We start from the raw sequence: 22772 nt of genomic DNA on the forward strand, positions 1-22772 counted from the left end.
GAAGAACTAAATTCTCAGCCTCTGTTTTGCACTGCCACTCTTCAGGTGCTAGATAGCTACTATCATCTCTCCCCTCCAACAGGGTGTGGATCCGAAAGATGGAGTTCCCTATGAGGAGAAATTCTGCAAAGGTAAATCTTTAGAGTTAATACAAGAAACAATGTCATTGACAATACAGGAGAAAGGCATTTTAATGAGCTTTACAACATCACGAGAAAGGCAAAATGGCAAAATTGTTGGATTTTTTTAATCCTGAGGGTGAGCAAAGAGGAAATGTGAAAAACACCAGCTGCTGGTAATCTCCTGTTGAAAGTCAGTTCAGTTACAAAGTTGACTACGTAGATCAGGGACAGCAGCAAACAGAGATACCACCTGTGCATCTTCTGTGGAGCCTGAAGCCTAACCCAGAGGGTTGGCCTGGGGATTTAGGGGAGCAGTTTAACATCAGCATTTGTCCAGTTTGACTCATTGCCATAAATACATGCTGATCCTTTTCCGGAGAAGGACTTACAGAGGTGATGACATCAGCTGATCTCCCAAAGAGGTGAAGTGATGGCATCAGCTGATCTCCCTAACTGCGAGGTGGGTGGGTGCCTGTGCGTACACATCACACAAATAACAACCTCACAAAACAGCCCTGACAGCAGTTGTCGTGCACCTCACCTTACATTTAAATCAGGGAATGAACCATTACCTGGCAAGACTTCTCAATATTTTTAGATGAAAGGCAATCTACAAATGCTAAGTAACATTAATTATAAACCAGACAGGATATTCTAGCAGAAATACTCATATGAGTAGCACATCCACCACCCAGTTCTGTTATAAGGAGCTTTGAGCAATTTTCTGAGTAATCCGATTTCCCTAAATGTTTAAGTACTTTTTAATGCATATTCTATGGATAGTAAAAATAAACATTGGCTGCACAGCAGAACCTCTGCTGAAATAACATACAATTTGAATATAACTAGGATTTTTTCTGATTAGCAAGACCTCTTCCTGTTTTTCATGCCCAGTTCCCAGTTGTTTCTCTAGGGCTGATGGCAAATGCCTGCTAGACATTTTTTGCTGCAGATGGAGTGAAAATCCTCTTTCAGGGTCTGAACGTTTAAGCCTCATGAAAAGTGGTATAGCCAGTCACCCTGTGACTCCTTCATCTGCCACGGCTGTTCTTCTTTAAGCGTCGCTCTCCATGCTTGTTTTCAGTTTGCTCTTTCTGCTCATGTGACTAATAAAATGCATTAATTAGGTGCAGACTCACAAGGGGTCGTGCTGTTGGGAGACTCGGCCGGCGCTCACTTCCACATCCCTCCCGAGTGGATGACTGTCACGCAGATGTCAGCGGTGAGGAATCACATTCAGGTTGCCAAAAACACTGTGCCACTGGTTGCCATTTGCTTTGTCCCAGGTGCTGCAGGTTGCCAATGGGAAACAAGTGCAAAATGCTTCATTGCAATGGAATTTATAGTTATGGGTTCACGTGTATCAGCCCCCTCCTGCATCTGCTGTTATGAAGATAAAAAAACAGCCCTGTGCTACTGCCAGTCCTCCGACATCTGTGCAATTGGGTCAGGGAAGAGTTTGGCTGCAGTGGCCCAGTGCTGTGCCAGAAACACAAACCAGGACATCTGGCTTTCCACACACGTGCCTGTGGCTCAATGAGACCTGTACTGCCTGTGAGATCAGTCCTGCCATTGGCAGGCTTGTTGGTATGGCTCCTTGCTGTGCGAGTGTTGCAGAAGTGACCCTGCTGATGGTTTGGGAACTTCTGTTTTATGCATCTGGCTTTGAAATGACATGCCCTGGGTTGTTTTCCCTCATCTGTGGCATATATGAAATAGGTCTGTTAACTCCAGCATTCAGGCTTTGAGACTTGTTGAACAAATACATCCGCAGGTATTTGAGGGTCATCCAAGGATTTGTAATAGACTTGTCCTTAAGGGAAGAGTTTCTGTGACCATGAAAGATCACAGCCACACTGATGTCTATCTTTGGTTGGTATCCCAGCATTTCCCATTTTCAAACAACATCAAAATGCAGCTGACTGTGAATTATGCTGAGCCTGGGCTGTTGCAGTTCACTGACATGTAATGAAATAATTGAGAGGAAACGATCATTCCAGCAAACTGCAATTGTGGGGTGGAGATAAATGTGCAGGTATGCTCTTGACCTTCACTGTTGTTTCCTATCCCGAAATGTTGTTATTCCCTAGTCAGGGAGGACTGTTCCTTGTCCTTCTCTGCACAAATGTCTGCTGCATAGGGGTGATCAGATAGATCATCATTGCCCACCTTTCCTGGTGAAAACCACTGGCCTCTGTAGAAGGATATGGACATTTTCTGGAGAACAATTCTTATTCGAAAGTGTTGGTAGTTACAGTGCTGTGGGAGGTCTGAGAGTTTCATGTATTTTTTCACTTTTGATCTCAGAGCTGATTTAAATGTTGCAGATTAACAGTTGTTTTTCTCTGTTAAATGCTTGTAAGTAACTATTAGATGAATGACACTGATGACAGAGCTGATGAGGCACATAATAAATTAGAACTAATGATAATTGAGATTATCTTGTCTAATGAAGATGGTAATAATACTGATGGTGACAATGATTCTCGCAGTAATGCTGGTAGTAGAGCCATGTAGGCAAGAAGAGTTTTAGACTATGTGAGTGAGCATTATATTATCACTACAATGAAGATTTAGAAAGCATTTCTGTTGCTTGAAGCTTGCTGGTCCACTAGCTGGATGGGTCAAGGGCTGGTAATAGCATGCTGAGCTAGAAGCTTCAAGGCTGGGAGCTGGAGTGCAGATTACAAAGTGAGTTTTGGTGGCTCCTTGTTACTGTCTGATGGGTGTAGAACAACTTGCATGGGAAGAGAACTGGTGCTCTCTGTGTAAGGCTCAACAAATATACACTTTCAGTGATCAACTCCATCTGGCCAGAGTGTGGGAAAAGTTGAGGACTGGTTGGAAAAGGAGAAGTGGGTTACTTCCCTTTGCAGAAAGAGTGCCTCCAGTTAGAGCTGGTGCCCTGCACTGGGGCAGGGAGGGCGAAGAGAGATGTGTTCCCCCACTGGCCTTTTGTAGTCACTCCACTGACAGCATAAAAAGTAAAAGGAGTTAATACATCACTGGAATTGGAGAAGGTAAATACAGTGTATGAGTAGAGTAAAAAAAAGAAGCCTGGATTTCACATGGAGAACCAGTGCCGCCTTGAGCCAGTCCCAGATATCTCTTGTGGTGTATGTTCTGAGTCCAGTAAGAAAGGGATGCATTAAAATACCACTTACTGGAGCTAGCACAGGAAGATAAAGGAGAATAGTATAGATATTCTTGTGTACCTTCAGCCACTGGGTACCCTGAGCTGGGCAGCGTGAGGCAGACCTCTGACGTGGGTATGGCACAGTATATTGGTAACATAAAGGAACTTGGGAAAATCAGTTACAGCTACACAGGGCAAAGCAAGGCTGAGCTAATCATCTTTCAGGAGATGCAGCCCTCCTACAGCTAGCTGAGCTCTACAGTAGTGCACTGCACAGCCACCATGGTGTATGTGTTACATGGGGTTTGGAGTAGGAAAGAGCAGATTCTGTTCTAGGACTATTTGCAAGCTTTCCTACCAATCTGGAAAAAATACAGCAGTTAAATATTAATGTAGAGATACAGAGAGCCCAATCATATTAAAAAACTATTATCTGTGATTAAACTCTTGCAAAATTAAAATGTTATTTAATTTGGAGCTCACCTTGGATAAGAAAGTTGACACCTGAGCACAAAAGTACCAGCAAAAACATTTCTGAGCTAATTCAGACTTTATCACTGCCTCTTCCTCTTGTTTGTCATCTCTGACTTGCTCTCTCTGTGTAGAATGTCAATAGCAGCAATTCAGCTGCCTTGGGGTTGCGAAGGTGCAATAGTGTTGTCTCTTGATGTGTTGTATTAAATACCACTGGCAAATATAGATTTAATTAACAAATTAACAGGCTTCAATGCTTTTTCAGTGCAAGACTTTCCTCAAGGAGATTTTCTAAGCACATCTAGGGATGGGTTTGTTACCACAGACAATGCAGAGAGTCTATGTACTAATCTCACGGAAAACGTCTTTAACCTGAGACCACAGAAAGAATATGAAGTTAGGGCTTGGGGAGGAAAGAAAAAGGCATCAGCTTTGTGCACCTGTTGTTCCCATGTACTGTCAAACTCAAGACATTTGCTTTGATTCTGTCCAAATTTCTTTGATAAGACGTATAAAAATATTAGTTTACCAAATGGTTTTATCTACGGTCAATATTAGAGTCAGTTCAAAGCTTTTATTTCCATTTCAGTAGAATCTTAAACCTCTTAATGGAATTCCAAACAGGGCTTCCTCACCTCTGCCCTGTAGAGGTTTTTTTATGTGTACAGGGAAAAGGTTGTGTGCCCATTAACTCAGATTTATTAAGTGTACTATTTTATTACTTCAGTGTTTTTCTATATTTTTACATATCCATTTTATATACTTTATACATTTCACATATTTCTTATTTATATTTATCCTTTTACATGTTTACATATACAAGTGTTTACATATACAAGTATAGAGTGAAATTTACACTTGGTAACAATGCTGTGGGCCCATCTGTTAATCAGCACCACATCAGTGGCGGCTGTGAATTCCAGTTTTAAAGCCAATTACGTGCAGAAATAATTTTTCGGGAGAGATGCTGAAAATTTCATTAAGAGACTCTGCAAAATGCTGTTTTTCCCTGATTATGCTGCACATATTCTACCATGCAAAGGACTAGTTTTGACGAGTAAGGGAAGAAAGAGAAATTTCCTCACTGAAGCAGGCTCAGGATGCTGTTTGGGTAGCTGGATGATTAACACAGGGGTGATGAGATGAGCATTTGGGCTGAACAACTTTGGAATTCATATGCCCATGACGCTGAATTGAAGAGCATTGTTGGGAAGATGTTGTATACCAGATTGTGGATTTCCTGGTCTAATTAGGAATTTACTGCCCTCCTAGCAATGGGATAATAACCCCCTGTGTAATCTAGTGCAGAGGGACATGCTTCAGTTATATGCCCCATGTCATGGAATGCATCAAGTTGCATCATTTACTTTTCCCATATCAAGTCCTCTAGTGCCTTCCTGGTCTTCCTGTTTCCTTTCACCTGACCAAATGTGGAGATCTGAATCATGTTCCTGCATCCGCCAAGGAGACTGGTTTGAGGGGGAAAACTTGCAAGCACCTGGGCACCAGCCTGCCCACAACGACACAGCCATAGACACCCATTTTGTCTGTCACCAAGCTTGAGCATGTATTATATCACAGTGGGGAGCTGTGTTTTCCAGTGATATTTCCAAAGCCTTTACCTAGGAGCCAGGCACATATACAGTTATCATACCTCTCAGAGGGTGTTCTTCCCACAAAGAGCATATGGAGGCATTACTTGGTGTGGAAAATATCCATTATAAGGTGGACACATCTTTGAAAACTGTAGCTCAGGCATGTTATTTCCCCAGTTAAAACAAACAAACAAACAAAACCAACAAAAATATTCCCTCACTCTTCTCTATGTAGCACCAGGGGAAGTCACAGGTACCTTACCGGAAGAGAATTATGCAGCTGTAAGAAGGGGATGAGTTGACTTTATTTTGGCTTTCTGCTTGTCAATCGCTTTTGGGTTTGCCAGACTTTTCTTTCAAAAGGTTCAATAAGAATTGAGCTGAATGTTCATTCCTTTGACCTGAAAATTTGTACACTAAAAATGAAGTGTAATGCAGTAGATGTGCACTTTATGAGGTTTAGTAAAGCAGAAGAAATGCTGGTGAGGATTTTTGGAGGTGGATAGTTTTTGTGGAAAGCTAATATTGAAAACACCGGTGTGTCTAGCAATGGATATTGTGCTCCTGCTGCTCTGTCCATCTGCTTGCAATTGACTTCCAAATAGCTACTAAATGCAGCATTTTTCTGTTATAGATTTGGAATAGAAACAACTTTTATTTCTCATTTTAGGGACAATTTTATTTTGAGATAAAAGCATTATATATTTACAAATGTGCTGGAAATAATACCCTTTCTAGAAAGAGGAATTTTAAAACTGTTGGATCTCTATTTCATGCTGAATAAAGAGAAAAATAAATCCTGCATTTATCCATAGTCCAGTGAATATCTATTTGCCCAAAAACTCAAAGGGTTCTCAGGTTTCATTAAAGTAACTGTTTCATAGCATTTATTTCCTATTAGCAGAACTCATAATTTCTTTAAATGTGGATTCAGGATGTCCTGAACCCTTATCCTACTACCTTTGTGTTTTTTTTTGCACCACTAGAAAAAACAGGAGTTTGATATGTGAAATTCTTATTAAAAACATTCTCTAGCTTCCCTTTAAATCCACTGAAATGCAGGCAAGTTTCTCCCAGCTAGTACTGTGATGACTAAGGTGCCGCATTTTGCGGGAAATAAGGTTATAGTTTTGCTAATTTCAAACCTCTACCCCTTGCAGCTTTACAGAATAGAAATGTTATTCGTGCTTTTTAAAAAGATATATTTTGCTTTTCTCAAGGGTGTTAAGGTTTGCTTATTTGTATATTTAGAATAAGAAAGTTGTGGTACTTAATACTATCGCAAGGACTTGAACAATATTAAGGGATGCTTCAAAGATTTCAGGATTTCCAGGACTGACATTTCTACAGGCTTGTATAAGTGTGAAGTTTCCAGTGCCCTTTTGTGTTCTGATTTTGAAAATCTCTTGCCATAGCAACCCTGAACCTTCTTCTGTCTAAGCACAGCTTGGCATTCGTGCATTTAGCATCAGCCACGGCTTTGGCTGCCCCGTATTTCAAGGCAGGACACATCTAGGAGACGAGAATATTCATTGAAATGAGACCCATCTAGAGCATTCAAGGCTAAAATATGGCATTTGAAGCTAGGCTGGAATAACTTTCTACTGATTCTCTGCTAAAATCTGATGCGTAGGCTGAAGTAGGTTTCTCAGCCAGAATAGTCTAGAGAATGATATTTAGACAAGTCTGTGCTCAAAAGAGTTTTATGCTAAAGGTCAACGTAGTTTAACCTCCAGAGTAGGACACATTTGCATCTGAGACTAAGAGAAACACAGTCTGTTAGACTGTACTTTCCAAACTATGTTGCTGCAGAGTTTAAGGTCTAGCATTCTTCTGAAATTTCCATTAACTACTCATCTCCGCCCTTTGGAACTGAAATATCTTCAAAAGTCTGGCCTTAAGTGCTTTGTTGGAAAAGTGTCAATGCTAAATGTATATACAGTTTTCAAATACAACTATAATTTTGAGCTCAAATGTTCCTTTCCAAACCAATTTGCATCTCAATTAGGTTCTGGCTAATTCATATTTTAACTAAGTTTGCAGGGGGAAAAAAAGCCAAACAGTTAAAAGTTATTGGGACTTGTCCAATGAAGATATTGTTTTTGAGTGCCAACAGGAAATAATGAAAGAATTAGTCATAGAAGGATTTGTTTTAAAAATATTTAATCATTTTTATCTCTTTTTATATTATATACTGATATATCTCTCATATACTGTGACTTATAAGAGATCATATCTGCAGGGTTAGTTTTTTTCTGTGCTAAGTGACTATTTCCGTCATCTTTAATGCAAAACTATGAGGAGGGAAATATTGCAAATGGCTAAGACATACTGTATCTCTCCACCTCTGCTCATAGCTGTGCCCTTGGATTAAATGGTTGTTTGGACACAAAACTAACAGATTTGAAGAAGGCAGATTTGAAGATTCCCTCCACCCCTAAAAAAATCTAATAATTTTTAGATATATATGTATATACGGATACACTCAAGGACACATATATATGTGAGAGAGAGTGAAAGAGAGAACAAACTGAAAGATAATTAAGAGATGCCCATGCAGATATACTGTAAGTAGGTCAAATCTGCTGTTACATGCTTTAAACTGGCATCTGCTGTGCATTAGACTGCTCAGAGCTTGGCTTCAGGATTTCTTCCCCCACAACCCCCCTTTATTTGCCTTTCTTCCTCTTTCCCTGCATCTCCCTCCATCCTCTTACAGTCAAAATCCACAGATGTATACTCAACCCAAGTATAGCTCCCATTAGCCTAAATGATAATTTTCTGGGAATAAGAACTTGGTGGTCACTACAAGATTTAGCTCTTCTGTGGCTGCTCAGTTACATCTGACCCTCCTGGATAAAGAATTACCCACCTGCTTGTTGTTTATAGCAGTGAGGTCTTAAGGAAACCCCACAATTGCTTGGAGAGAAAATGAAGCTAATAAATTATATGGATTAAACTTGCCTGTAACTTCTCTGGTATTATGTTTTGACCTTCTTTTGGTTATTACCTTTTCCATCAGCAGTTTTTCCTGTATGAGCACACTGGATTTATACTTTTGTCTTTGCAAGCGTACCCCAGACTAGCAGATGCCAGAAATTTACTCCATGTTCTCATCCTTCTGAGGTGGCACAATTTATCAAGGCTGTTTTTCTAACCTTTCATGATTTTTGGGACATTCAGAAATCAAAGTGGAAAGGAACAAGGCACTGTGTTTTGAATGTGCAACATGGCTTGCATCTGTAGAGAGGCTTTCACAGAGACAGTCACTTTAAAAATGTTAGGGACTAATATCAGCGAAAGCAGAGGAGGGTAAAGGATGTATGTATCTCCCAGGAAGGTTATGTCACATGATGTGTTTTTCTCCCTGGTCCCTACCATGCTCAGGGGCCTTTCTGACTCTGTTGCTTTAGTACCATCTCTAAAATTTGCAGTGAGGACCAGGCAGAGGTTTTTAGGGGATTGAATGCTCACAGCTCATTCTGCTGGAGAGAACAGGAGAGCTTTGAGTGAATTTGACATTGTACTTCTGCCATATGCTCTGAGGACATCACACTGTCATCTCGTCCTGTGCCCAAGGTTGACCCACCTTTCAACAGGACGGATGCTGGAGCAAACAACTGCTGCCTTGGTGGTCTGTACCTGCAGTACCTACTCCATATCGGGTGGAGTTTTGGACTCCTCCAGAATTAAAGGGTGCCAGAAGCTGCAATTCAGATATCTCTTCTACTTTTCCTTCCTCCATCTCTTGATATGTCTGCCTTACAAGAGTCAGCTTTTTAAGTATGTGCATACATAATTACCACTACTGGCTGTATTTACAATTGCAGCTGTCTGGGTAATGCTCCGGCTAAGAAATGTTCAAATTTGCTAAAAGGATTTTTGTCTGTGAGGGCAAAACTGTGTTGATGTAAGAATTTCTCTTTCAGAAATCATTTGCTAATCTTCCAATGGCTTTCAGCGACGAGCTTGACTGGCCCCAGTTCTCAGAGATCACTGGATTTCTGAATTCCACTATCGGGTAAGACAACCAGCAGGGAGAGCAGCCAAGTCACAGCAAGTCTCAAGGTCAATCAAAGCACAGCAAGGAAAAAAACCTCACAAGACAGTGCTTTGAAGGAAAGATAAAAAATCCATTCAGATCTGCTTCTGCCCTTTCTAAAATCAAGACTGACGCTGGATTTAGGGTTTTTAAAAAATATTTTAAGTATATAACCAGATCTTCCTGAAATTTGAGGTAGGTTTTAGAACTGGTCAAATTGAAATTTAGAAGGAGAAAATCTTGTTCTTTACAAAATTCTGGGGAAGAGAGAAGGGGAGCATTGCTGAAACTAACAAAAATCAGCATTTCCTTTTTCTTTTTTTAATCTTTCCCTCTTCCTCAGGTTTCCTTTCTGCTGCTGAAACAGTGGAATAAATGGTAACCCCTTAGGGGGAAATCTTTCTCTCCTCCCTCCACCCTTTGTTTTTTAACACATTTAGAGGGAAATAGCAAAAGAAGAATTTGGAAGAGTCTGTGACCTAATTTGCTGTGTTAGCTTGGCTCATGTGGATGGGGAAGGATGTAGGGATAGATGGGAAAAAAAAGAAGTCGCTACCAGAAAGGAAGGAAAATAAAGGCTAAACACTTGAAATGCCTGCAGTTTTAACTGTTAAACTAAAAAAAAAAAATCATAATTTTATTAATCATCTGTCTGGCCAGCATTAAGAGGCCTTTTAATCCTGCCAGAACTGTACGGTACAATCACCAACAGTACCTGGTTGGACCTGAATTTCAGACAATTTTTATTTTATTTGTGTAAGATAGGTCAGGAATAGAGTTGAATGCCAAACCAAGCATGAGTCAAGCCTGAAGAGGCTCTCTACCAACAGAATTAAAAAGTTGGCAGAATTATATTCTTTTCCAGGAAAAATATCTGTTGCAGCATACACTTCTTGCTTCCTTTTTTCTCCCAGCCCAGTAAAAAATCCAGGCTCTCCGCCTCAGCTACATTCACACAGTGTCTGCTTTAAGATGGTTTACTACTTGACAAGCCAACGGGAAACATCTATGCAGCCTCCTCTATCAGAGCCATAGCAAAACCGACCTTTAAAAATCTGTTACAATGTCTAGCCACTCAATACACGGCATTTGTCTGGGCTCCAAAGAATCTGAAGTTCACAAATGATCAGAGATTAGAACTGACCCCGAAGTTGTCAGTGACAAGCCTTGGTCCAGAGTTCAGTTTTTAATCTCTTTCACTTTTGGAAGAAATAAAAATCAAACAACTGTCTGGGACTTCAAGGTATCTTTAAGAGAAGTAGCTCAAAATCCCACACCACAATAAGTGCAGTGGAGACTGGCTAGCACTGTGCAGTGGGAGGATACCAGCTACTTCAAGACTGCCCAAGCAGAGATACAAACTGGTGGGGTCCATGTCCATCTTTCCCACCCCCTGATAAGCAAACAGGGATACCACTTTTTAACTAATATCCTCTGAATGAGAAGGTGTGTTTGCTCCTCTTCCTCTGCCTGCCCACTGTGTTGAAAACCAAAGAGGTTGAGCATTTCTTGCGTGGCCCATTGCATGATGACTGGCTGAGGTTTTTCTATGCAGGTAGTTACTTCTTGTTGCTGGTTTAAAACTTATTATTACCTTCTGTATCTTAGTCTTCATCCAAGTTTATTGTTGTTAAGCCGTGATATTTATCTGATTCCTTTGGTTTCTCAGTTCAAACACAAAATCAGCAGCCCAGATAGAGATGACCAGGTACTTCTGACTGGGAGCTTGGTCTTCTTACCAACCTTTGGGCTGTTATTCTTTTCACTTGCTTTTTGATTTTTCTTAACAGTGCAAAGTAAAGAAGAGAACTAATCACAATCAAGCATAACCTGCTTTCAGATTAATCTGTCCAAGATTTATGTTGTTGGGAAATGATTTCCCTGCCAATATTTTTTCTCTTTTATTTACTGTTCCATAACAACCAATTGAAAAGTCAATTTGTGAACAATCAACAGGATTGTTTTGATAAATGATGTGTAACAAAAAGGTTTTTAAACACGTTATCTGAAAGACCAGCATAAAAGCATTGTTTCTGGAGGGAACAATGTCAAAGAAACTTTCCATCAATTTATAGTTTCTGAAAAGATATCTTGGCTTTGTTTTAGGCAACTCTGTTCGAGATTAAAAAGATTTATGACCACAAAAAAAGAGAGATAATGAAATAGAAGTATATACATAACTGGGGTACTGAGTTGTTCAGAAACAAGAACATATTTCCTTTTTAATATCAGCTTTATTTTCATCAGTATCATATGAGTTTAGCAGTTTGCATTTTCTCAATTTGTTTCAGAGGCTGGACAGACTCTCTGTATCTGCGTTTACGTAAGAGAAATCGCTGTAATCACAGAGACTTACAAAACATTTCCCAAAATGGTATGTTAACTTTTTTCATTTGTTTTGTTTTGTTTTGTTTTGTTTTTAACATTGCTACTGCTGATACTTGATGCTGCATTAATGACCATCTTTCAGAAACGAAGAGAAACCCCTTCCTAGTTGCATGCATTTCTTATGGAAAAAATAGAGAACAGAACTTATTCAACTCAGCACCTTCTCTTCTTGCTCTGAGCAGGGAGGGGTGTGGCTTGATCCCTTTTATCAACACGCTAAGAATTTCCACCCGATTAAGACCAGTGTACCCCACTGTAACTCTATGGACCTTTTTTTGATTATGGCCAGAATGAGGGATTTAGAGGGATGTCACTAGTAGTGACAGAGATAAAAGGGCCATTCTCCATCTACTCCAGAGGCTGTGGCATGGTCCCTGCTTGCATGCACTCCTCTGCTCTATACTCCTGCAGGGAATGCTGAGAGAGCCCTATACTGCACCCCACAGTAGCACAGGGGACTCCTAGGGCTGCCACACCAGCAGGCAGAGTGAGCACAAAACAGTCATCAGTCTCATAGCAAGGCTGTCCATGACATCCTAAGACATCCCTTGGGGGCCAGCAAGCAGAGATCCTCCTGCAAAACTGGGAAGGTCAACGGTGCTCATCTCAGTGTGCTCTTACAACAGATTTTAAATAAGTAATCAAAGACACAAACAAAGCACTGGTGGGACAAAGACAGGAAAGAACTCTGTTATGCTTTAATTAATTATTTTTGTGAGTCTGGCATAACATCTTTCTATGAAAAAACTTTCATATATATATATATATGCATATAAATATGCAGAAGACCTGACCTACCTAGAACTAAGGAAAGTGTTTTGCATGGTACCTCAGTGTGCAGTGAAGAAGAGAAAGATTATTAGAAGAAATAAGAGGTAGGTAGAGAAAAACCTAAGCAGGGAAGAGCAGTGGGTTTGAGAGAGAATCTATGTCCTCTGTGCATCTCTCCTGAGACTAATGCAGCTTAACATTTGGAGTGGTGACCTTAGAGCAAAGACCAGGGTACATGCTTGATAGCTTCTGTGAATGATGCAAAACTGCAAAGTATTAACCACCCTAGTGCAGGACACATCCTTACACAGGAATAATTTAGATGAACTTGGGAACAGCAGTGACAGGAATTGCAGCAAATGCACTTGTACAAAACATCTATGACAGAACTAGTGATGAGATTTGTCTGTAAACTAGTGGCTCATCAGCCAGAGGTGGTGGAGGAACAGAGGCACTGGGGTCCAAAGGGAAATTCCAAGAAACCATCAGGAGTACAGGATCAACTGGAAAGAGACTAAGGAGGTTGCAAGATGCATCATGCATGGCATTTTCTCTAGAGACAGGGAGACAGTCCTTCCTCATAAAAGTCCACTGATAAGAACTCAGAATTTGAACCCCTTTTGTCTAGGGAGGACTGACTTGGGTGGGTATAGATACAGAAAAGGGCTTTAGAGAGAATTAGGGCAATAAAGACTTCTGAAGACACGCTGGCATTTCAGCAAAGCAAAAATTAAATGGTGTTATGGTTTCGAATCCCTTTGAGGTATAAACACCACAGAGTGGGAAGAATGGTTTAAACTGAAGGATAGTTCTGATACAAGAACATGGGTTTTCATTAATCCTACCTCTGTTTGGAGAGGAAATTTAAAAAAAAATAAAGGTTACTAACAAGGAGTAAAAACCTAGAATAACCCTCAAAACAGAGGAATAAGGGCAAACAAGAAACTCTGAGTTGTTTTAAGACAGAGTTGAATTAAATTTGTCAAAGAGGTTGTGTGAAGACGTGACAGTAATCCTCCTTAGAAATTGAGGTTTATGATGTTAGCTTTTGTGTCTTGGATTAGGTGATGTTCCCAACAGCAGGTTTAAAAGACACTTGATTATGCTGTGATTATCCCTTTGTGTTCCTATTGTATTTAATTAATTTTCAAGCTTCAGAAAACTGGCTGCAGAAGCATAGGAAAATTTATTCTCCTCGGGTAGATAATTTGGCTTTATGGGATGCTCTTCCTCTCCAACAGATGATTCATGTTGGCTGCAAGTGAGGAGCACTGCTGCCCCTAGAGCTACTTAGAAACTCGTTAAATGTTTGAAATATTTCTGCAAGATTTAGGATCAGAAAGGGTCTGCCTCAGCCCCTACCTTCGACAAACAGACACATATAAATATCTCAAAGGCAAGCATCAAGAGGATGATGCCAGACTCTTTTGGGTGGTGCTCAGTGACAAGACAAGGAGTAATAGCCATAAACTAAAACACATGAAGTTCCACCTCAACATGAGGAAGAATTTCTTTGCATTGAAGGTGGCAGAGTGCTGAAAAAGGTTGCCCAGGGAGGTCATGGAGTCTCCCTTTCTGGAGACATTCAAAACCCACCTGGACAAGTTCATGTGTAACCTACTCTAAGTGACCCTGCCTTGGCAGGAGGCTTGGACTGGATGATCTCCAGAGGTCCCTTCCAGCTCTAATGATTCCCTGATCTTACCAGGCAGAAGAGGTTGCACAGACAGGTAGCATGATGCAGGAATCTCTTCCAGGCTCAGGTGGGCATTGTCACCTTAAAAATTGCCTTCTGGTGCCAGCATCAATGGCACTGGCAATGCCTCTCATATGCCTTCCTACTTCCTGTGGCACACTTTGTTCTCCTGAGGCTTCGAGTCTTCTGTGAAAGCATTTTGCAATGTGTTTGGTGTCATCAGTCAGGTGTTTCTGACTTTCTTGCCTGTAAGATGCAGGGCACTAAAGTTGATGGCTCTTGCAGTGCCCCAGTTGTGCTTTCTGAGAGAATAAAAAAAAAAGGCCGAACTAGATGGTCATGGATGACTAGGTGTGAGTGGTTCTTCTCATTTCCATCCAGTTCATCTCAGTACATGATAGCCTAATTACCTTATTCTGTTCTCCTTACATTAATGGGAGTGGTAGTTCCTGCACCTCCTTTTCCCGATTCCCTTGTAGATTTTTTTTTTAAAATAATCTCTCACTGTGTGCATCGTTCGTTTTTCTCTCCACATATCTCCTTTCCACTTACACTACAGACACCTGCAGGATATAAAAAGAGATGAGCCTGTGACAGGGCAAAAGACTCTGAAGAAAATTGAGAAGGGAATTTAAAAAAGGGAAAAAGCTACAAGTGAGAGAAAAATCTCAGGATGTCTTCCCTCGATGTCTTCTCTAAATCATCACACTGACACTACACTGTAAAGGTTCACTTTTATTGCCTCATTTGGCTTAATAGTTTCCCTGAATGGGAGGATTTAAATAGCTGCTCTCAGTGGCAATAAAGCAAAAAGTTGACCAGTAGCCTGACCTAACTTCACCTGGGACAACTAAACCTTCCTCTGAAAATGATGCTTTGCAGCCCCACATGTATGCAATGGGAGGATGAGTCACTAGAGAGGATGATCTGGTGGGGAAAATGTGCAGCCAAGAGCTAGAGCCCAGGGATGGCACTGTGTCAGACCTCAACATGAAGGGACTTTCCCCACTGACCTTCTCAGGACATGCGTCTTCACTCTGGAGAAATGCTTCCCCAGTCTCTGTGACAGTGGGATTTCTGCCTTCCCTTTCTTAAGAAATCCCATTATCCTCTAGAGATGGTGGATGCTTTCCTCCTCTGCATCTGGCTGAGGGACAGGACTAGGGAGGGTGCCCCTCAGCTCAGTATGTTACCCATGGCCTGTGAATATACTCATATCAGAATTGCTGACATTCATTTTGGGTGACCAGTTTTGCTCACCAGGCATCCCACAAAATGCATGGGATATGAAACATAAGTTAATAATTCGTAACAAATCTGTTCTATTCTGACACTACTGTGGAAGTACAGCTTGGGGTTGCACAACAGGCACCTCAGTGTCCTAATCAATGTTTTCTGTCAGAGTGACTTGCTGAACAGCGTTCTGCAGATAATTTTTGTTAGTTCACTATTTTCAATAGTGCTTTTTTTTTGGTTTTGCTGTGTTTCCTTCCAGCAGCTTCACACAGGTTGATAAGCTATGTGCCATTTCTGGTTTTTGACTGGGTGAGTGGGATCTCCAGGTGTGAGGGCTTGGCATGAATGCTCAGGTGTGAAGTTAGAAAATTCTTCTAAATGTTCTCTAGCACTTGTTGAAGACCCCTTGTTTTGATAGAAACATCCTGACAGTGAAATTGGTTGGATAAACAAGGGAAAAGGGAATACCCCCAGATTTTCTAAAGAATTACAGCACAATCTTGCAATTGTCATCCATGTTTTGTATGAGATACTTGGATAATGTAGGCTATTTCAAAGCATGGGTATTTTACGTTCTTTTGCCATTTTTAGTTTCATCTGTCTCTTTGGGATTCTTGCCTTTGACCAGAAAAATTAGTCCTTTTTAACATGTGCTATGGGTCACTAAGCCATCAACCACCAGTTATCTCACATTGGCTTTGAAACCAGTTAAGAAATAATAATTCTTTTTTTTTTTCTTCATCTGTCCTGGAAATTCTATTCCACTTGAAGTTCATTTGGGGAAAACCAGATACTTTTTTCTTTGTATCATTATATTTTCAATTGTTTTTACAACATAAGGGATCAGAAGATTAGAAGTCAATAAGCCTTCTAGTCCATGCAGCACTTTTGGTTCTATCCAGACCCAGGCTTTTTCAGTGCGCTTTAGTGCTGCTCCCTGTCAGCCATGCAAGGTTTGACTGCAAGAAAATATAGAAGTGCAGCTCAAGTATTCCAAGGTTTATGAAATTCAGAGTTGCTCACAAGCAGAAGGAAACCCAACCTTGATTCCTCAACCAAAACTAAAAAACCCCACTGGCATAAAAATATTTGGAAAGAAACAAAAAGAAAGGCAGGAGAGATCCAGGAAGAGCTTCCAGGACATTCAAAAGTGTAAGAGTAACTGTTCTGCCTCATCTCTTTTTGTATCTTGAATGTTTTTATCACAGATTGCATCCTGTATCACAAAAGCTTCCTTGAAGACCCAATTTACCCATGAAAACTGTTTTCTAAAAACCCTTTCATTTTCTTGATGTTTTGATTTGTAACTGTGTTAGTGCTTTCCACAGAGCTGCTTATAACTACCTATGCTTGTGGAGTTAATACATACCCAAAAACAGCTTATTGAGATTTTTTTTTTGTAAATACATTTTTAATTTCTAGAGGTCCCACTAGTTTATTTGTGCTAGAACTGCAGCCTCAGTCCAGGGAGCCATGTGACAGAATGGCTTTGAGAGGGGGTGTTCAACTCTAGCTGAAAGAAGGGCTATTAAGCAGAAAAAAATAAGCTGCTGGTAGTTATGTTCTAAGCCATATTTTCTAAGGATTTTGTGGGGCTCTTATCCTGCTGAAAAGAACTTCTCAACAGACGGGATGGATTTTTGAATCAGCAACCCTCAGGAAAGAAGCAGCAGACAGATATATTAATTTTTAGCTTGGAAGAACTGGATTATTTAAAACATAAAGGATTCCTTGATATATGTGGTTGGCATCACTGTGAGTGATAATAACAAAGGCACCACTATTAAAATGCAAAGTGTATTGTTGCTACCTTAGGAGTTTATCTCTTAGATCTTTCCCTCATACCAATCCAGCAGGGATTTAATGATGTTCTGTCCACAAGTTTCCTCCCAAGAGCTGCGGGGAGGACAGGATTTGCTGCTCAAAGCAAGCTTCAGAAGCACAGTGCAGAAAAAAGAAGAGACCAGGAAAGAGCTGAGCTGAGAATAGAGGGAGTGTAATACCAGAGGAGAAGGAGTAAGAAAAGAGGAGAGAGTGATAATACTACAAAATAAAAGCAAGTACTACCTGTAGGGCCTGCTTCTCTGAAGTGTATGTTTCTTTGCATTGCTGTGCAGTGAACTTCTTGCAGTCACAGCCTCAGTCTCATCTTGAACAAAGCGTAAAGTATTTTTTGGCTCCTTGTTTGCTAACACTCTTATACTGCAGGTGATGGAGTTTGATTTGTGTGCTGGGGATGTACATGCACAGCCTTTAAAGACCTGCTAGTAGGTTTAATGCATAAAAACTTTACTAAATGGGAATGCCTTTCTCATTCAAAATATAAATGAAAGATTACAGATGCTCACAGATGCTTAGGTGTAGCCAGCTCTTTTCCTCAAGTAGGAAAGATTTGCATCCAAACCATTGAAATGCACAGCTTCTTGGGAGGAGTGCAGCTGGTCTAATACTACTTTTTGTAAGTCTGACACTTGTAGGGAGAGCAACGCAGAAACCCAAATGTTGGTGTCTACCGCTATTTAAGCTGCTTTACACTATCTTTCCCATCTTCAGCTGCCTTTCCAGAAGTGCACAACCTATCATGCATCCTGTGATGTATCTCCAGCCCTGCTGCAGGTGTCTTGGATAGTCTGGGATGTCAAAAATGGCACTTGATGTCTATGTTTAGGACCTGAATCAGTCCCAATGTGGTATAGCTGTGAGACACATACTCTCAGAAGAGTGAGAACAGTTCCCTTTGCAATTTATAGAGAAAGTTAAAAGTAGAACAACTGTTGACAAGTCAGGTTGGCTGGTTTACAAGAGACTACTATGTTCAACAGATGGGAAGAAGCTGCCAGATCTGGATTAAAAGCCAGATCAAAACAACCCTGCACTTAAAAGTATTTGATTTAATACAGCCAGAAGTGTAGGACTCAGGTAAAGGCAGCAGGTCCCTGGATTTAACTTTATTTCTTAATGCCAGCACCTAAAAGTATCACAGAGATGATTTCTTGTTCCATTTTTATTTTTAGTGCTTCTACATTCTTGGAAATATGCAATTAACTTGGGGTTTGCACTTTGGGTTTTAGTTGGTTTTTTTTGGGGAGGCGGGTTGTCACTATAACAGTGTTGGACTAATTCTCTTATTCCCACTGTGTGTGATCAGGTGGCTCTTCTGGAAACCTCCTCTATTTAATAAAAAGGTGAGTATTTAATGGGATTCAAGTGATAATTCAGGGTACAGAAGCATTGATAGAGTTCTGCTTCTCTGAAAGAAACATGCAAAGCCCTGTAAGGAATATACTATGCAAAAGTGCTCTAAAAAGCACAGGCACTTTAAGGAATATATTATCCACAATAATGTTCTAAGAAGCACAGCTTCCCTTGACCCTTGTGCTCTGAAGTGATGGCTGTTTCTTCTCTGTTATAAACATTAATAAAAAGAAGAAAAACTATTTTAAAACATGGATGTCACCATCTCCAGGGCCTTGAACTTGGCTCAGTAAAACCAGTGGGGCATTTCCAGTGATCTTAGGGAAGAGACTAAACCTTTCCATACATCTATGCTTTGTGTCCCCTTAACTGTGTGTAGCAATGCACAGACATAGGTAAGTCCACTGTTATCTCCATATGGATATAACTGTGTATCTACTGGATAGCGAGAGGCAGCAACTCTCCTTTTCAGATGAATTTAGGTGGGCTATGGGTGAGTCAGGTTTAGTTTACTTTAGTTCACATGCCAAGGATTTTTATTGTTCGCTCCTCCAGAAAAGAAGTAGTAAAGAATCCTTGCCCTCTAGCACTGAGCTTCAAACCACATCCTGATTCGACCTTGAGTTCAATTCTGCACATAGACTTAGTTGTCAACCAAACATTGTCTTCCTCTCCCATCTCTAATTAAAAAAAACCATTTTGGTTCATGTCTTTGCCCCACAATGAAACTACAGTCCACTAGGGGCAAAAGAGAGATGAAAAAAGATGTGTTTAAGACACTTTACTAAAATATAAAACTATAGTGAAAAATAAAACCCAAACATAGGAGTGTAGTCATTTCAGCACTGTCTGTATCCAACCAGGCTACTTCCAAATGTGATCTCACAGAAGCATGTTGTGTGATTCAGACACTGAGAGCGTATTTCCACATTAATATAGATGCATATTTATCTTTCAGCTTGGCCAGAAACCAGCTGTTGGACAATCCAGCCATAGTTATCTATGCTACAATTGGGAATGATGTCTGCAATGGGTAAGGTGTAAACTAAATGAACTTTTATGGTAGCATAAATTGGACTTCTTTAGAGTACTGCAGACTGCTTGGATGTTTGTGTCTCATTGCTTTTGCTTTTCCATGATGGCATTTTTCTTCGCTTTCAATCTATCCTTCTTTCTTAATTTTCTGCTGAAAATGCTGGTTGTTGCCTTACCTACATTTGTCATAAGCACCTATCAGTCACCATTCAGACCTCGTCTTTCATTTCCTTTTTTTGTAGCCAGTCATAAAGTGACCCATGGCATGTCTGAAGTAATCATTTATAACTTAGCAGAGGAAATTAATAATAACAACAACCGGGGGGGGGGGGGGGGAGAGGAGTTTAAAAGGGTGTATATCTGTCTTATCCGGTGTGTCACCTCCTGTCAGGAGGGAGAGCGTGACTGATTTATCATTTCTGAAGAATCACAACATAGTCCCCTGTCTAGGTCCATTTTACCCTGCCTCTGCTGCACACTGCCTGCAGTCTTTGCTGTGCTTTCCTGATGAGGTGTTTTGTCTTTCTGGCTTTATTCACGTCATAAGCTCTGCAGGAGAATGAACTGAAGCTTTCAAAACTAATAGTTCTGACATTACCCAGAATGGATAATGTCACAGGGACACCAAGAGGTCACTAGTTGTATGCTTCCCTTCCTCCAGGTATGGAAGGGCAGAAAACACCTTGCAACCAAGCAAATGCACAGGACATCCATACCACAGTTTTGATTTTGAAGAAGGTCTGAGTGCTGTTGCTAGTGCAACATTATTTTCACCATGATCAATCTTCAACTTTTCTTGTATGTTGAAAAAATATATCTGACTTACACAGAGACTTTCAAAACACTCATTTTAATAAATGCCACACACTCAGCTGAGTTTCCTTCTAAAGCTATTGAAAACTCTCACCTGCACGTTGTATAATGAAGTTGGAGCTATTCAAACTTAGCCAGTAAAATAGCAAGGCTTGGTATCTTACAATTTCTCTTAACGGGCAGTTCATGGGTTTAAATTTTGCTTGTCAGGTGTTGTTCTCCAGACGAGGATGTCCAAAGCCAGGCAGGACCTGCCCTGACACTGCAGCACCTGGAAGCCCTCACCCAGGGCAGAAGTGGTACCATAGGACCCACCTTTTAGGTCCTTTCCTGATACCACCATTGCCCTAGCCACATTCAGGCAGCACACAGAAATAACCTCCCATGAAATCTTCGCCGTCTGGTGCTCATGCTCTCTCTGTACCTTTGCCCAGAACTGCCAAATTTGCCCTCAGCACCACACTCCTGTCAGTGGAAGGACACACAAATCCTCAAAAGCAATACCATCACTCCCTGACTTAGTGGGAAAATCAGTCACAGGCCCCTTTCTACTTGCTGACAAGATTGTTCTGGGGATCTGTTTACTGAGAAGCTTATGGAGGTATCATTACATCCACCACCAGGGTGATAAACCCCCCTCTCCTCCCTGCCCCACCCCACCATCCCTTTCAAAAAAGAAAAGGCACCTTTGCTGAAGTCCGTGTCTCCTGCCACGGATATTTTCAAGGTGTCTTCTCCCAGGTTTGGCCTAGGCTCTTTTGTGCACATATTTCAATTCTACTGTGTCACTGCCTTTGCTAAAAGCTCCTCTTTTTCCTTTGTTTTATTCCTCATTCTGCAGGTTGCCATGTCTTTCACTTACCACGTCTCTAACACTGCTTTCTACTCTTGCCTGAAGTAAAAAGAAATTTTCCAGAAGTTTAAACCATTTTGAGCTTGCCTCACCCATTTGGTATATTCCAAAACCTTCCAGAACAGTATTTATTACTTACTTGAAATTCTGCTGTCTTTTTATCCCAGCATCCATTACCTGGCAGAGACACTTTTGTCTGCTCAAATTCTCTCTACTGTTTTTTGTTTGTTTACTTACAAAACATTCACAGCATCAAAAGAGGCTATCAGGCTTTAGTGACCCCTGTGGCTCCAGCAAGGAAAGATTCTGCAGCTTCTGTAGAATGTGCTGTTTCCATTGAGTTGTACAGTGGACAGAGATTTCAGTGTCCACTCACTGTGTGTAGCTGCCCTGGCTCTGACGTACCTAGAGAGGTTACAGAGGCTGCAGAGCATCTGATGGGCTTGACTTCAAACCTAGAGCTTGACAAATAGAAACCTCTTCAAGGGCAGCTTTAAACTGCAACAATGGAACCTTCTTGGCCTTATCCTGTATCTTGCCTTCAAAAGAGAGCAGTGTGCTGAGCATACCAGAGACACAGCTCTTAGCCAAAGCGTTGTTAAAATGCGAGTATTTCGCCCTGTGCAAAGAGTGGGGCAATGAATAATATGGATGTTTGTAAAGGAAAAAGGTAGTGAAATTGGCAGCCTGTGCTACACATTCCCAGTAGTCTCCATACTGCGGTGTCCAAACAGGGGGGTTAGAAAAATAAAGACAGATGGCAATGGTATCTCTCAGCCCACTGAGGTTTAAATGTGAGCACAGAGACCTAGAACAAAAAAAAACAGACGAGAAAATAATAAGCACCAGAAGTCTCAAATGTTGTGCAGTTGATGCACATATTAGTTACATTTGGGGTGAGCCTCTTTGCCACAGATCTACAGTTATTGCATCTGCAACAAACAGAAAGATGACAGCAGCAAAGCAGGGTGAGCAGGGACCCACTGGGAAAGGAATTTGTGCAAAGTGGCACCGGTGCCAGCAAGAGCATAATGCTTCCTTGTTGTAAGACTATCAGCACCAAAGAGCTGCTGCACCCCTCTGGCCCTAAAAGTAGTATGTGAGCAGGCAACACCTCTAGCCCTCATGCTGTGGGCATCCCATCCCTCTGCAGAGAGCTGGAGCTGAACTGCTCCGCTGTGGATCCAGCTCTGCACGTACGTGCATGTGCCGTGTGTGAATGTGTGTGTGTGGCATGTCACACCCCAGCTGGCCCTGTGTGCCCATGGCCCAAACCCTGGGCATGTAACAGCATGTGGCTGGAAAGCAGATGGATGTCTGGAACATTTGCTGGGGAAGTATTTATTTGGGTTGGGGTTAGGGAGAGGGAGAGTTGCTGCCCTATAGGATGTGGCAGGCCAGGCTTACAAACACTGC

The 22772-nt window shown here is 41.1% G+C and overlaps 1 protein-coding gene across 1 annotated transcript in view; it reads left to right on the plus strand.

Moving 5' to 3' along the window:
• Window positions 1-22772, plus strand: part of AOAH (acyloxyacyl hydrolase) — an 80555-nt gene that overhangs the window by 38334 nt on the left and 19449 nt on the right. The window contains exons 11-16 of the mRNA XM_032695839.1: window positions 83-131; window positions 1250-1344; window positions 9257-9348; window positions 11661-11743; window positions 18609-18645; window positions 19614-19688. Of these exons, the coding sequence (XP_032551730.1) occupies window positions 83-131; window positions 1250-1344; window positions 9257-9348; window positions 11661-11743; window positions 18609-18645; window positions 19614-19688 (431 nt within the window). The remainder of the gene's footprint in view (window positions 1-82; window positions 132-1249; window positions 1345-9256; window positions 9349-11660; window positions 11744-18608; window positions 18646-19613; window positions 19689-22772) is intronic.

Source organism: Chiroxiphia lanceolata, chromosome 1 (assembly GCF_009829145.1).
Source record: "Chiroxiphia lanceolata isolate bChiLan1 chromosome 1, bChiLan1.pri, whole genome shotgun sequence".
NCBI classification, from domain to species: domain Eukaryota; kingdom Metazoa; phylum Chordata; class Aves; order Passeriformes; family Pipridae; genus Chiroxiphia; species Chiroxiphia lanceolata.